The sequence below is a fragment of the Coturnix japonica genome, chromosome 2, assembly GCF_001577835.2.
Source record: "Coturnix japonica isolate 7356 chromosome 2, Coturnix japonica 2.1, whole genome shotgun sequence".
NCBI lineage: Eukaryota > Metazoa > Chordata > Aves > Galliformes > Phasianidae > Coturnix > Coturnix japonica.
The window spans coordinates 38,421,154-38,436,077 of record NC_029517.1 but is presented as its reverse complement, the minus strand read 5'-3'; the positions used below and the strand labels follow the sequence as shown (position 1 = coordinate 38,436,077).

Genomic DNA, 14,924 nt, shown 5'->3' with positions numbered 1-14,924 from the left:
CTGCCTTGTACATTAACATGGTATTTCAGAGCTGCTAACATACAAAAGCAGCAGGGAGGAGACAGAGGAGAGGAAAAGATGCTGAAATACAGGCTGACTTCACCTGTCACTGCTCCTGAAAGGGGATCTTGTATTTCTATCTGAGCAGCTGTTCCTCCAGCTCTCTGTGTAGTAGCCCTCTTCTCTTGGCTCCACACAGCACCATTTCCCTCATATCTGTTGCTGTGCTAAGTAGTCACAACTAGATCCTGATGACAGCATGAGATGACACAGATAGAGGACCAAACAGGTTTAATGCACGTCTGCTACAATGGCAACGAGGGAACTGTTTAAATCACTGAAATCAGCCCATATAATAACACTGCAGGCACTCATGGAGATGACCAGGTAAGTATTTATCTGTTGTTATCTCTGCTCAAACCTGTGATCTACACAGTGCAAACTTGGGAAGAGCTGTGTGTGGAGCATGCTACCAGGAGATAGTTGAGTGCTGGATCTCTATGGCTCACATAAAACCTTTTCAGTCCTTCTTTGAGACCTTATTTCTGACCTTGTTTACCTACAGCAAGGACATTTTTAAACCAGTACTCTATGACACTCCATCAGATAACCAACTTGATGTCTGTGGTGGTGTGGGATCTTGCACTATTGGTTAAAAAATGTGCTAATATATATATGTATATGTAAAATATACCACTGTCTGAACAACCTGAAGCAAATGGTTAGGTTAATCTTTGATGTGCTGTTAAAAGTAATGTTAATGCTTATGTGCCTGTAACTTCACTGATTTCAATGGGACCACATCAAGCATATACATTTGATTCTTCACATTAAACATTTGCAAAAATTATTTACTGAATCCCCTTCAAAATGCTGTTTTTATTTTAAACTTTAACATCAATTTACTCTAACAATATTGAACAAATTTCTATGGTGTTAGATTTTTCACTTGGCTGTTAGAAATCTAACACTGTTTTCTTTCCATTTTTAACACTGAAAGGCATCAACTACTGCATTGCTAATAGATGTAACATACAGTGTTCATGCATGGCAGCTAATTGATTACACTTTAAATTTACTACATACATCCTATAGCAGCTTGGTAAATAGGATTTTATGCACAATAAAATAATCAATATGGTTTAATTTCTATTTGAACATGTACAAGAACATAAAAGGTTACTCAGTCCCCTCCCAACCAAATGTTCCTGTATTAAAATGACTGTACCTTTCATGCATATAGTTGACTCCAAGTAACAATTGTATAAACCACTCTATTATTTGTCTTTGCGTGAATACTTTCCCAGATTCCTTGTACTCTTGAATTTTATAGTCTAGATCTCCACCCTGAAAAACATCACAACAAATTTGCACATTTAAAGTAAGTTTTTAAAATGTCTTCTCCTTTGTGAAAACACAGGACTCCATTTTCTTACAACTCCATAGCACGTAGTCAGTAAAATTACTGCTCGCACGTGAATTTTGAAGTCTCACAGCACCAGAAGCACACAGAACTGAGGACTCAAATGAGATCAAGCAGTCTGGCTGCCAAGAGAAAGTAGGTCAGTTCTCGCTTAGCATCACACAAAATGACCAAAGTTCTCTGCTGTTCTCACCTTACATCAACCAGTTTTAAACAGGTCTGCCTAAGATGGTCACCTCAAACTCCCTTTATAGTTAATACAAAGGAACATGCAGTGCTAGTGTGCAGTTATCTCTGCCATCTAGGTGTTTGCCTTAGGAAGACATAGATATGCAGTACAAGCACTGTTTCTCTACAAAGGCTTTCAGTGATGGCCTACACTGAGTAGCTCAAATGTAAACACCTAAGTAGGCAAAATGATTCTACCCCAGCCTGCCTAACTAATGGCTTGTAATTCTGAGGACAACTTGCCACTTAGGTCAAGCAATGCACAGTCAAGAGACACTCATTTACTATGTTGAAATAAGCATAATCAAATAAACTCTCCAGTTCTCTTAAAATACAGTTTTCTTAAAATAATTATGATACCTTCTCCTTCTTTCGTAGTCTTTTGCCAGAAACAAAGCAGAATTCAAGCACCTAGAATCTGTAGCATGTGTTATTGGGAATATTTAATTAAAAGCTACAATTGAATTTTGATGTAACACTCAAAATGAAGCTATGTGATATATAGCATTCAATGTCAAATAAACAGGAAGATATATAAAGAAAAAGACCGCTTGAAATAAATGAATATATGTGAAAAAATCATTTGAACAACTGCATGATGAAAGAGGCTCTTGAGGAGAGTTAAATGAAAACTATTTATTTTGCTAAAAAAGAGAGAGATGGTTGCCTGCTGGTTATTTATCCAGGTTATAAAAGAACTGGAATTTGTTTAGAAGAATGCACAGTAGTGGCAAGATCTGTGTTGAGGTAACTAATCCCAGAGCAAAGGGACTGTGAGTTATACTGTATTCTACTGATTAATTACCTTACACCAGGATGACTTATTCTGCATAAATCATTACTTCTGCATTACACATCTGGCATAAAATCAAACTGTATATGTGTGTGTGTCTGTTTGCCATACACAAGAAAATAGTTTAACCTGTACCACTATGGTAAGTATATAGCAAACAAACCACTGGTTAAGTTGATACATGTCATGTCCCATCATCAACCTTTCCACGTAATGTTGACTCTTAAAATGTTGAAGCCTGTTCAGTGCTTCAAACTTAACCTACAAAATAAGCAGCTTCTGTCCTTGCACATCCATACATTTCTGGGTGGACACAAGTTTACAATAATTCCTGCGGTACTTAAATCGCTAAGAGTTGCAGTATTCAAAAGTGACTATGTTAAAAACAGCAACAACAAAAAAAACCTACCACCAATGTGTTTTGTCACATGTACATGCGTTCCCTAACAATGTCCTGCAATTTCTAAATTGAAATGTTTGATTCAGCTCATTTATGGCTGCAGCTCTCCATCTGCCTCCCTACAGCAGTCCAGAGAGAAGCTCTTTTGGGAGCTTGGAGCTCTGAGCAGCTGCTCCCTCCTTGCAACTCCAAATGTTCAACAGCTTCCCCCTGGCTGCTCACAGCAGATCAGAAGAAGGGAAGAAAAGGTATTGCTAGGTACAGTACCACACGGCAACCAGATGGGCTGTGTCTAAGCCTGCACTCACCTCAAAAGCACTGACTCACATACTCCAGATGGCTGCCCCAGACCATAGAGAGCCAGTAGTAGCAGTAGCCCAAGACTCAGGGGTTGCTCCAACACATGGCAGCTGGCTACTATCCCCAGGGGACTAAACAGGTAAACAGCTGAAGTGCAGCAGCCTCTGATCACCGTTTCTTACTCTCCCAATGTGCCCTTTCCCACAAGCACGCACTGATGCGAAAATACAGGACCTAAAAGGTCCTTCAGATTATCTAAGAAGAGCAAAAGCAGTCAAATGAAGTACTACGTGTGCCCTCAACAAACAAATCAAAAATGGATTATTACAAATTTGCTGAAATACTGCAGCCATGAATCTCTGAAGAAGTTTATTACCCCATTTTTGCATTTTGGAAAGCCAATATAATGAAGTCCATGAGGAAGTTAACAAAGTAGAAATGAGATAGGAAGCTTCCAGGCTGCAATTTCTATTTAAACGTCAAGAGCATCAAACACACCGGTAGCTTAAAACAGCTCAGTGCCAAGGGCTGATGATGTGAACAGGCATTAATTGCTCTAATTATTGCTTCTCCTTAAATTTCCTTAGAATATGTATGTTCACATCACAGGGAGAATGCAGTGAACAGACAGAAATAATTACCTGAGGAAAAGTGCGACTAGTTCTGATTTTTGATGTATTACAATGATACAACATTTAAAGGCCCTACTTTGTTTGCATTTATAAAACTTGTATTTGATTGAAGTCCAATTCGTGCCACAAAATGAAACCTAAGTTTCACAAAAGCTGAAGCTCATTTTTTGTTTCCAATTTGAACTACGCGATAATGTTCATATTGTTTATACACGTAAGAAACTGAATCAGGACAACTGCCAAAAAAGCTCAACAAAAAGACTGAAACAGAATACACATACTTCTTTACTATAATTTTGAGAGAATTCAGTTATAATAAAAGATGTCAAGCTGAGCAATGGAGAGCAGTGTTCCCTTTTGTTCATAGGATAGGTATAAGACAGGGCAGCTGCATTGGAGGCTCACTCTACACTATTCAAACAAGAACGAACAAAGTACGGCAGCTAATGAATAAGTCACAGTTCTTTGGAGAAAACAGAATAAAGCTGAGAGGGTAGTTCTGTTTCCATGCCAACTTGATGTTTATTCTTTATTTTGAGTCTGCCCAAGAGTACAAATTACTGACAAAGAGGTAATTATTCTATGCATGAGAAACTGAATGTACTAGATTTCCAAACAAGGACAGATCAGATAGCAGCGCACAATGCCCACCATATTAAATAGGCTGGTTACAGATACATAAACACAAAAGTATACCTCATAGAAATACTCAAGGTAAAACAGAATGGCAGTATGCAAATACAAAGGTATGCAAAACCATGCTTTATACTTTCCTTATCTGAATAATTGATTTAATACATTCTAATTGCTTAATTGCAATAACACAGCATAGTCCGCCTTTCTGGAAAAATCAGAAGCAAATCCTTGTGAACCCAGTGTCATTGTGGCCTGACCTGGTAGACTCAAAAATGAAAAGATTCAGCTGCACCATGAACACATCAATTTCCTCATCCTTTATTTGCCCCTTTCTAATACATTTATGTGTGTTTGAGTATCTGTCCACTGGATTCTAGGACTACTCTGTACTAAAATGTTTCAATTCAGGGCAGTTGACTTTATCTGAATAAAAAAAGATATCAAGACATGCTACAACAGGTTTGGATTATCATTGTGATTGCTACCACGCCTTTTTTATTCACCAGTAACTTTCTTTCAGACAGAAGAATAAACGTAAAAAGCAGTGGACCAAAGACACTACTGTATTCCCATAATGCTGCTGAAGGAGACTCCTTCATTTCTGCAGGATCAGCTGATGTAGTTTTAGGCCGCTTTCTACCACTGGCAGAGAGACAGTGAATCTCAGTGCATGGGAATGTCTGGACAGTTAGGATAATCCTTCAGTTCTCAGCTCTGAATTTCCAGTAAGAGTTGACAATATAAAAATCCATTAAGCCTCAGCTGTCAGGCATTCAGAGCGTGAAGCAAAGAATTTCTGCATGAATATAAGAGCAGTACATTAACAAATGTTCAGATTACATAACAAAATATTTCAGATATTATTAAAAAAAAAAAAAATCCCAGCTATAACGTGCATTTAACTGTCATCAAAGAAGGCTTCTAAGGTAGGAGAGACTGGCAGAAATTTTACTTCTTTAATTATTCACATCAAAGTTGGATGTTTGGAGAAATGTGATTAGCTAATACAAGCCTGATGTTGGACAGACAACCCAGGGGTCCAACGTCATTAGCTTTCAAAGCATTTCAAACATCTAGCAGAGCACAACTGAACAGTCTGCTTCACAGATTCATTAAAAGAGCGCTGCATGTATAACAGATGTTTTAAGAACAGCCCATCTATATTTAATGCAAAAGTAGTCATTTGTTTCATAAACTCTTAAAAAGTTGGCTTAAACATGTTTAAATACTTACTTTACAGCCTTAAGACAGATTTTATCAATATGTTTTAAGCTAAATGCTGCAGTCAAAAAAAACCCTAAAACCAAACTGGTAATTATACAGCACTGTCTCCTACTTTAGAATTTGTTGTATCCCTTACACTCTGGTCTGACTCATCAACTATTCTCCACTTTATAAAGTAAATACTGCTACCAAACTCATCACCCACATGATCAGCCTTAAGCTCTTTGTAATCAGCTCCAATTCGCAAGATCTTTCCCTTACTCATTTGCATCATATTTCACAGTGCACCTTCAAACTCCCAATCTCATCCTCTCTTACCTATCAGTAGAGCATACACGGTACAGTCTCTCTGAGTTCATCCAGAAATCAAATAGTATATCTGCCTTAGGTCTTTTAATTCCAATTACAGTAAACAAAATGAACTAGTGTTTAAATAACCTATTTTCTCTTCTCTGGTTTGTTTATGAGCTACAAATTTATGAGCACACACGAATAGTTTGTTTGAAAAATATCTAACAACTAGCAAGTAGTAGCAAACTTAACAAATAAAAACAGAGTGAAACAAACAAACAAACAAACAAAAAGGTCTAGTTTTCTGTTAAGTCCCTATTTTAAAGCATGCATTCCATCGAATTTCTTCAAAGTAATCTAAATCTCTCACCTCACAGTACTCAGTGATAATGCAGAAACTATCTCGCTCCACAAAGCTCGCATAAAATTTGACAATGGCTGGATGGTCTAATTTGGAGAGTAGCTGTGCTTCCAGATTTGCTTCAACTGTTTCATTAGGCCTTAGGTCTCCAATGGAGATTTTCTTCAGAACCTTTCTAGAGGAACAAACAAATATTCACATTAGCAAAAACAAAAACACAGAAAATCCCATAGTGCTCATAATCCCACCATAGTTTCTTAAAATGTAAAACAGTAACATCAGCCAAGTATTTGGCAATATGAAAGTCGACAAACATGGGTAAACAAAGAGCACGTGTTTAAATGCCATAAAACCAGAAGTCACCATAGTCACATGTCAGTAGTTAGTTAGCAATAACGGACAGGCCCTAAACATGCTGAAGTAGAAAAAAATTAAAAGGGTTGGATTTATATTCTTCAACTTAAGCACATAAAAGTGCCATGACAGAATCCCTGATTCAGACTCAGCTCTACAATGTACTTGGGAGATATGCAGTTTTTACTGTCAAACTGTCCTGAAAAGAAAACCTGTAGTGCAGAAGACTCAGAAGAAGCATATTCTGTTGGGATCTTCCTGCTGAAATATCATTCAAGAAGCATATATCATAAAAAGCATACCATTTCCATATATCTTACCAGGCACTCGGGCATGGATCATTGGTCTATATCTGAAGGAGCACTTTGAGACTACTAGAGAATATCATGGTATTTTATTGAAAGAAAGTGATTAATTTTCAGTAATTTGAAAGGTGAGTTCCACACCAAAGGGACATCCTCACAGTGTTTTTAATGATCTCCCATTCAGTACCGCATGGTTGTAAAGACATGCGAGTTGAACACGACAGTGATAAAATTATGGCAATTCAATAAATTAGGGAGGGGGGGGGGGGGGGGAGAAAAATAAAGTGTATTTCTTCATAAGAAAATGTCTTCCTAAATCTCAGTCATCAGTTACTAGTATAACAATGCATGAATTTTTGCCTAAGCTTGCCTAGTGTGCTGTACTGTTTGATTTGCCTGCATCTCTAGAGACAAGGCTCACTGTACAAAGACATGTAATACCTACTACAATATTGTCATTGTCCATTGACACAGGAACATTATGCTTTCCTTCATATAGATCGCATCACAAAACTGACAAACAGAATGAGCCCTTGTTAAACATCACTTAATGCAACATCCTTGTATGCCCAAGACAGCAATGGAAGCCTGATGTGTTGATGTGTGGGGATAGCTTGTCATCTTAGTCCTCAGAGATTTGGATGCTGTCATCAGCTGTCACACTACAAGACAGGTGTTTTTCTTATTAAAATTCATTCCTGGCAACACAAATCAGGAAAGTGTGCTTCTGTAAATAAGAGATTGAGTTTCTACTACATATTGCTAATTCACAGTGAGAACTGGAAGACATTTGCATCTACAAAGAAAACTTCTGTCATGCAACCAAGATGAAGATTACCATTTCAAAGACTCATAGAATGGTTTGGGTTGGAAGGGACTTTTAAGATCACCTAGTTCCAACCCCCCTGCTATAGGCAGGGACACCTCCCACAAGACCAGGTTGCTCATAGCCCCATCCAGCCTGGCCTTGAATGCTTCCAAGGAGGGGCATCAACTAACTCTCTGGGTAATCTGTTTCAGTGTCTCACCACCCTCACAGTAAAGAATGTCTTCCTAACATCTAGTATAAATCTACCCTCTTCCAGTTTAAAACCATCTTCCCTTGTCCTGTCACTATATGCAGTTATGAAAAGTCCCTCCCCAGCTTTTCTGTAGGCTTCCTTGAGGTACTGAAAGGCCACTATAAGGTCCCCCCAGAGCCTTCTCCAGACTGAGGAGCCCCAGCTCACTCAGCTTGTCCTCATGTTGAGGTGCTCCAGCCCTCTGATCATCTTTGTGGCCCTCTTCTGGACCCACTCCAACAGCTCCATGTCCTTCTTGTGTTGGGGGCCCCAGAACTGGATTCAGTACAGTGGGGTCTCACAAGAGCAGAGTAGAGGGGCCAAATCACCTCCCTCAACATGCTGGTCACACTAAGTACTACCAAAGACCTTATGTCAGGGTCTCAGAAGTTTCACAGCTGGACTGTAGTCTCTAGATCTCTTGTCTCTTTCCTAATAATGTTAAAATAAAAAACACTGAAGCTAAATGTCCTCAATTAGAATTTAATCTATGCAAATTAACTATATTTTTTTTAATACAGAAAACACATTCATGTACTTAAATTCGTTCTACCTCATCCCACTCTCTCTGTATACTGTTTGTGCTTTAAGGCATTCCAATCTATCTCCATTTAGTGATAACAAATAAGCTGATAGATCTATAAACTGATAGACTTTCCACCTGTCAATAATAATAATAAAATTAAAATTAGCAGGCATAAGAAAACAACAAAGTGCTAGCCATCAGATTTTAAATATAAACAAAACCTATTCTTGCAATTTAATGGTGCAGACATTGAACTTGATCTTGAACTGACTGCAACTGAAGGAGCCCTGTAGTGAATACACTCACAGCTTAAGAGTACAAGTATCTGTCACTGTTTGCATCCACCCTAGAGAATGTGGTACTGATAACAGCACTGTTATTCCCCGAGGTGGTGAAAAAACAACAGAGATGAGCCTGCTCCCCAGTACACAGAAAGCAGCTGTCCTTTCTCCATAGTGTCCAGGTTCTCAGGACATCCCCAGAACACTGCCTGGCTCTTCTCAGCAAAACTTCCTGGCTTGCACTGCCACACTATGAAATGCAGCCAGGCCAGCACAAGTGCAGTAATGGGCAGCAAATGGGGAGAAATAGAGCAAGATTTAAAACAAGAGAAAATAAGCACAAAGTTGGAATCCTTGAGGATACGGACACCCAGTGGAAAACCTTTTTTGAGCTTTACTAGTGACTGACAATATGCCACAGCAGTGTTTATCTCAGTCTATTTGCACCAACCTAAAATTAAATGTTTTACAGTCCATCTGGTATTTGTTTACATTGACGGCATGCTTTATTATTATATAATTTGGCTGATTGGATCAGAAGTCTTTTTTTTTTTTTTTTAAATGACAGCCTACCTCAAAAGGCACTTCATTTATTGAGGGAACTGCAACATGAATTATTGACTAGGTACATTTGCTTGCTGATAACCAAGTATGAGGAATACTACTTTTTTAATGTCAAGGGTAAGAATGTTTAATAAACTACCACAGAGAGGGTGTGCTCTAGGAATAAATGATTCAAATTTGAAGGTTTTAATTAAATAGAAATTTCATTTCATGCAGGCAGTTATTCAATTAATTGCATGCAGAGATTAGCAAGACCTGCTAGCACATAATCAATGGGCAAAGCTGGGAATTTGTTATTCCATATAGTTTATATTTCACCCTGAATCACCCTGACTTCAGTATGGAGAGTTGTGGAATAACTCATATCTGTACATAGCATTTTCATCCACTTGGACTTCTGTAAAGCTACCTCTTCAGTGCTAGGACCATGTGCAAGTCTATAAGAAAGCCACTCGTACTGGATCTGTAACTGGACAAGAAGTTGGCCATAAAGATTAAAATTAAGGGACTGTCCATCTAATTAATAATTCTTAAATACTATTCATTAAATGGCAGACTGAGAAGGTATGGTATTACAAATGGAGACGAAAGCAAAAAACAGACCACAACCCTCAGTCTCAAGTCCGGTCTGCACGACAGCTACCTTGTTTGGGAAATTCATAGAATCATAAAGAGTGGAAAACACCTCTAAGGTCACCTAGTCCAACCATCCACCTACCATCAGTATAGCCTACTGAACTGTACCTCTAGGTTCTACATCTACATGTTTCTTGAACGACTTGGTGAATTTACCACCACTCTGGGCAGTCTGTACCACTGCCTGACTACTATTAGTTCAGTAATAAGGACACCATCTGCATACAGACAAAATGAAGTCACCCATCATTACAGCTTCTCAGTCTGCTGCTATTTCAGAATACTGTACAGTCAATGAGTTTTACCCGTTAAAGACAGTTGCGTAGTTCTAAAATTGTAATTTTAGATTCCTATTGATAGCCGTTCCATTGAAAATGCTACATCACTGGAATGTAACTTTTGATACAACGTCCTGTCTCCAGCTTAAGCTCTCTTTTCAGTCCACTTTACATCCCGATATCACAAGTTCCCTTTGGCTTGACATTGTCCTTTGCATTTGAGAAACTCCACACGTAAAGTTACTTGTCCACTTTCAGGCGTTCCAGTTTCCACATTTCCTTTCAGACCTCTCATTTTTGCATTTTGGAACACCCAGGTTTTGCCTGCAATTAATAATTACTAATTTTATGACATCCTATTATCTGGAATCTACTTTTTCATTTAGGTTGGTCTTCTGCACCCATGATAATCTTCATCTTATCCTCACACAGAATACATACAGCAAACCTTTTACTAATAATCTTAACAGATTTCTCTGCATGCCCTCAGTGTCTGCATTTCTTGCAGCTTACAGCACAGTATCAAAAATTAAAGCCATCAGTCTTTACATTTTATCAGTTATATTTGGAGCATCAGTATCTCTATGGTCAGATAATGTAAAGACATTCATTCTTAAACTGAGGAAAAAAAAAAGCCGGTGAAATTATAAAATGCAAAAAGTCATGTATACGGATTGGTTCTACTTGGAGAGAATACTTGATTTTATTTAAGGGAAGAAACACTTATAGGATGTTAACAGCACTTGGCATCTGGGAACATTGAGAATGTGCATAGTCACTGAAAAACAAATGAGGTGTGCTATTTGCTATTCGTAGTTACATATATATGTCTATGCATTAGTCAAAACATCTCAAACTTAAATATTACTACACAGCTTCTTAAATCAAATGCTGGGCTCCTTTTATTGCTCCCATGGCCATTACTGATATATTAGTCAAGCCACAAACCAATTTCAAACCCTAACCATTGAAGTACAACTTTGTCAATCAAATGCTGGGCTTCTTTTGTCATGCCCATAGCCAAGTCTATTAGTAAAGCCACAAACTCAATTTCATCAACGACTGTTTTTTTACTAACCTCCAAAATAGCTTGTTCTTGTTGTACTTATACATTCCTATGCAAGCAGAACAACCCCTTCCCTCTCCCAGCTGGCAGTGTGGGCCTGACACACCACCCCTGGGTATGGTTGGCCCTCTGGGCTGCCAGGGCACAATGCTGACTCAGATTCAACTTACCATCAGCAAGATTCCCCAGATCTCTTTCCAAGGGAGCAAGCTCCCCTGCCTCTTGTCCCCAAGTCTATATGTATATCTAGGGTTGACCCATTCCAGGTGCAGAATTCAACACTTGCTCTCATTAAACTTCATGTCCTTGGTGACTTCCAAGCCCCCTACTTTGTCAGGATCAACAATACTTAAATACCTTCAAATGCTAACGAGAGAGCTGGAGCACCTCTCCTACAAAGAAAGGCTGAGGGAACTGGACTTACTCTGAGGAGATCCCATTGTGGCCTTCCAGTACTTGCAGGGAACTTGTAAACAGGAGGGGGACCAACTTTTCACATAGGCAGATAGTGACAGGATAAGGGGGAATGGTTTTAAACTAAAGGAGGGGAAGTTTAGGCCTGGTATTAGAGGAAAATTCTTTACTCAGAGAGCAGTAAGGCCATGGCACAGCTGCCCAGAGAAGCTGTGGTGCCCCATCCCTGGAGCACTCAAGGCCTGGTTGAGGGGGTCCTGGGCAGCCTGAGCTGGTGGGTGGCAGCCCTGCGCACGGCAGGGGGTTGGAACTGTGTTGGCTTTAAGGTTTCTTCCAACCCAAACCATTCTGTGATTCTATTGTGATGACATTTCACAAGTGAAGTAGATGATTCATTTTCCATTTCCATCAACAGTTCACAATTATAGAACCTACAGATATTTTTCAAGATGATTAATTTTTGAAAGCTGTAATGTATGCACCAATGCCGAACAGTTCAGCTCATGATGTAAACAGTTTCTGGTTATTTGAAAATGAACAGTTCTTAATTAGTACGCTATAAAATCATAGAATATATTTTCTGGGACAAGCTCATTTCAGAGAACAAGGCTAAAACAAATTAGTTGCAAGCCTATATATTTTTCTTCTGCACTGAGTACAATCTCACATACACAAAGGGGCGTGCTTCAAACTATTCTTGGTCAATCATATGTGCCAATGTTGAAAAAAATCAGTAACTATAAAGCAAAGCAAAGTACTTGTGCTATTCTCCACAGAGCTGACCAAGACATATTGCTGCTTAATAGTGTTAATAATACTTTCTGCATAAAAGCATATAGTATTAAGTATAAATTATACTTCATACAGAAAGTATTATTAACATCATTAGGATATTAAAACCTATTTATTTTTAATAAATCTTTCAGGTATCTTGAGTTGGGACATCTCAGCTCTGAATCAAAGACTGACAGACGTCAATTACATGGAAGAGATTGATGACTTCTCAGGAAAATGAATATAAATTATTATATATAAATTATATGTAAATATATAAATACCTCTGCCTCTAGGGATGGTTTTTGTTCTGTGGGTTTTTTTTAATTAAATAATTATATCTCTGTGTGTTGCATTATCACCATCTACTGTTCACTTGTTTATTCATCCTTTTTTTCTACAGCCTAGTGTTTAAGAAGTTAAATGCCATACTGCTACTAATCTAGATAGAATCACAGAATTGCTCAGGTTGGAAAAGATCCTGAAGATCATCGAGTCCAACTACAACCTAACAACACTACCCCAAATCCAACAACCCTCCAGTAAATCGTGTCCCTGAGTATCACATCCAAACAGTTTTTAAACACATCCAGGGATGGTGATTCAACCACCTCTCTTGGCCACCTGGGCACACTGCTGGCTCATACACATGATGGCTCATATTCATATTCCAGATGAATTTTTACAGAGGAACAAGCCAAGAACCAAATATTCTGGTTATCTTCTATACCTTTTGAAGATTTAATTCCACCAAACACCAAATCATCTAAACCAAGCATCTTTCTATTGTGATTTCTTTGCACACACTCGATACATTTGACTTTTAACTGAGCTCTGCTAATTAACATTCCCTTTCAGAAGAAGCAGTCTTAGATAGTTACAGATAGTTACAGATAGTTACAGATAGTTACAGATAGCAGATAGTTACAGAAGTAAAGTTTGGATACAGCATTTTGTGTATTCAAACATTAGAATGGGATTAAACATCTCTCAGTTAACAAGTTACACATACTTCTCTTCAACTTGAAGTCTTCAGCTATAGCACAAGCTATAAAGAATTCTGATTATGCTGAAACTAGTGTGAATTCACATACCACCATGTATCACCCACATATCACCTCATCCATATGCCTCAGTTTACAGAAAACAGACAATTTGGAAGAGCGGGAAGTGGCAAAGGAAAACCAGACACACTGATAATCACTGTAGTATGAATTTATTCCATATAAATTCAAACTAAAACATTTTCTGGTGTAAAACATAATTGGTTCTTTACTGAGCATAAACATATTTTGTAAGCAGAATTATGTTCCCTTCAACGTTGCAAGGATATTTATGTCAGCAGTATTGTTTCGTCTGTGAAACTAATTCCCATAAGTAATTTAAATACTAATTGCTTCAACTTTAATGAGAAAACTCATTCTTCCTACATGTCTCTTTCCAGCAGGCATCTCCTTCAGTGTTTATTACTGATATGCATTGAATTATCCACAGTACCAAAAAGAAAAGAAAAAGCAGAGAGGTGGGGTGAGGGGAGTGAGTAGAGAGAGATAAAAGGGTGGCTTACAGCTTCATAAAAGCTTATTACTGAGAAGTCTACAAGCGTAGACAAAGCTGATCAAGCAATACTAACTGAGGAAATTAACTGTATATATATCTATTGTAAAATTAAAGTCTTCTAAAGCTCTCCAGAGTATGACATTGTGATCTTAGAAATCCAGGAATTATGTGCAAATCAAAAAGTAACTAACCGTCTACACTGTAAAGATATTTCAGAACACACGAAGGACACACCAAGTAGGTGAAGGAAACACTGAAGTAGGAATTATATTTACTCATGCGCCACATAAGCAGAACAACAACAAAAAGGAAAAAAGGAAATAAAAACACACTAATTGTCCAGTAAATCCAGATTTCATTTCACTCATGGCGGTTGTTTTCTTGTTACAAGGTGCTGAATGCAACAAAGAGCTGGTTCTGCATGGAAGAAATACAATATCCCTGATGGAGACTTCAGAGAAAATACCTCGTTGACACAGGCAGCTCCAAAAGAAATGCCTCCTGTTTTATCATGTTGGCCCACAACATCAGTGGCTGATGTTTAATAGTTGTTGGCAGTAGAGGAGGCACTTTTCCACCAATATTCTGTTACGTTTTGCAGTTGTGTGACAGATGGCAGCAGAGGGGCAGTCTGATAAAATGGTGCCTGACATGGAAGTGCAGATGAAGCAAAGGTGCAAACTGAATTCCTTCATGCAGAAAAAACAGCACTAGCTAAAATTCATTGATGCTTGCAGGAGGTTTATGGTGACCAAGCAGTGGATGTAAGCGCAGTAAGGTGGTGGGTGGTGCCTTTCAGCAGTGCTGACAGCGGGTC

The 14,924-nt window shown here is 38.4% G+C and overlaps 1 protein-coding gene across 4 annotated transcripts in view; it reads right to left on the bottom strand.

Annotated features, from left to right (window-relative positions):
* The window catches only part of NEK11 (NIMA related kinase 11), a 72,347-nt gene that overhangs the window by 51,836 nt on the left and 5,587 nt on the right, over nt 1–14,924 (bottom strand). For all 4 annotated transcript variants that reach the window (XM_015854045.1, XM_015854044.2, XM_032442381.1 and 1 more), the window contains exons 3-4: nt 6,298–6,463; nt 1,229–1,347 (exon numbers count right to left, since the gene is read on the bottom strand). In XM_015854045.1, the coding sequence (XP_015709531.1) occupies nt 1,229–1,347; nt 6,298–6,463 (285 nt within the window). The remainder of the gene's footprint in view (nt 1–1,228; nt 1,348–6,297; nt 6,464–14,924) is intronic.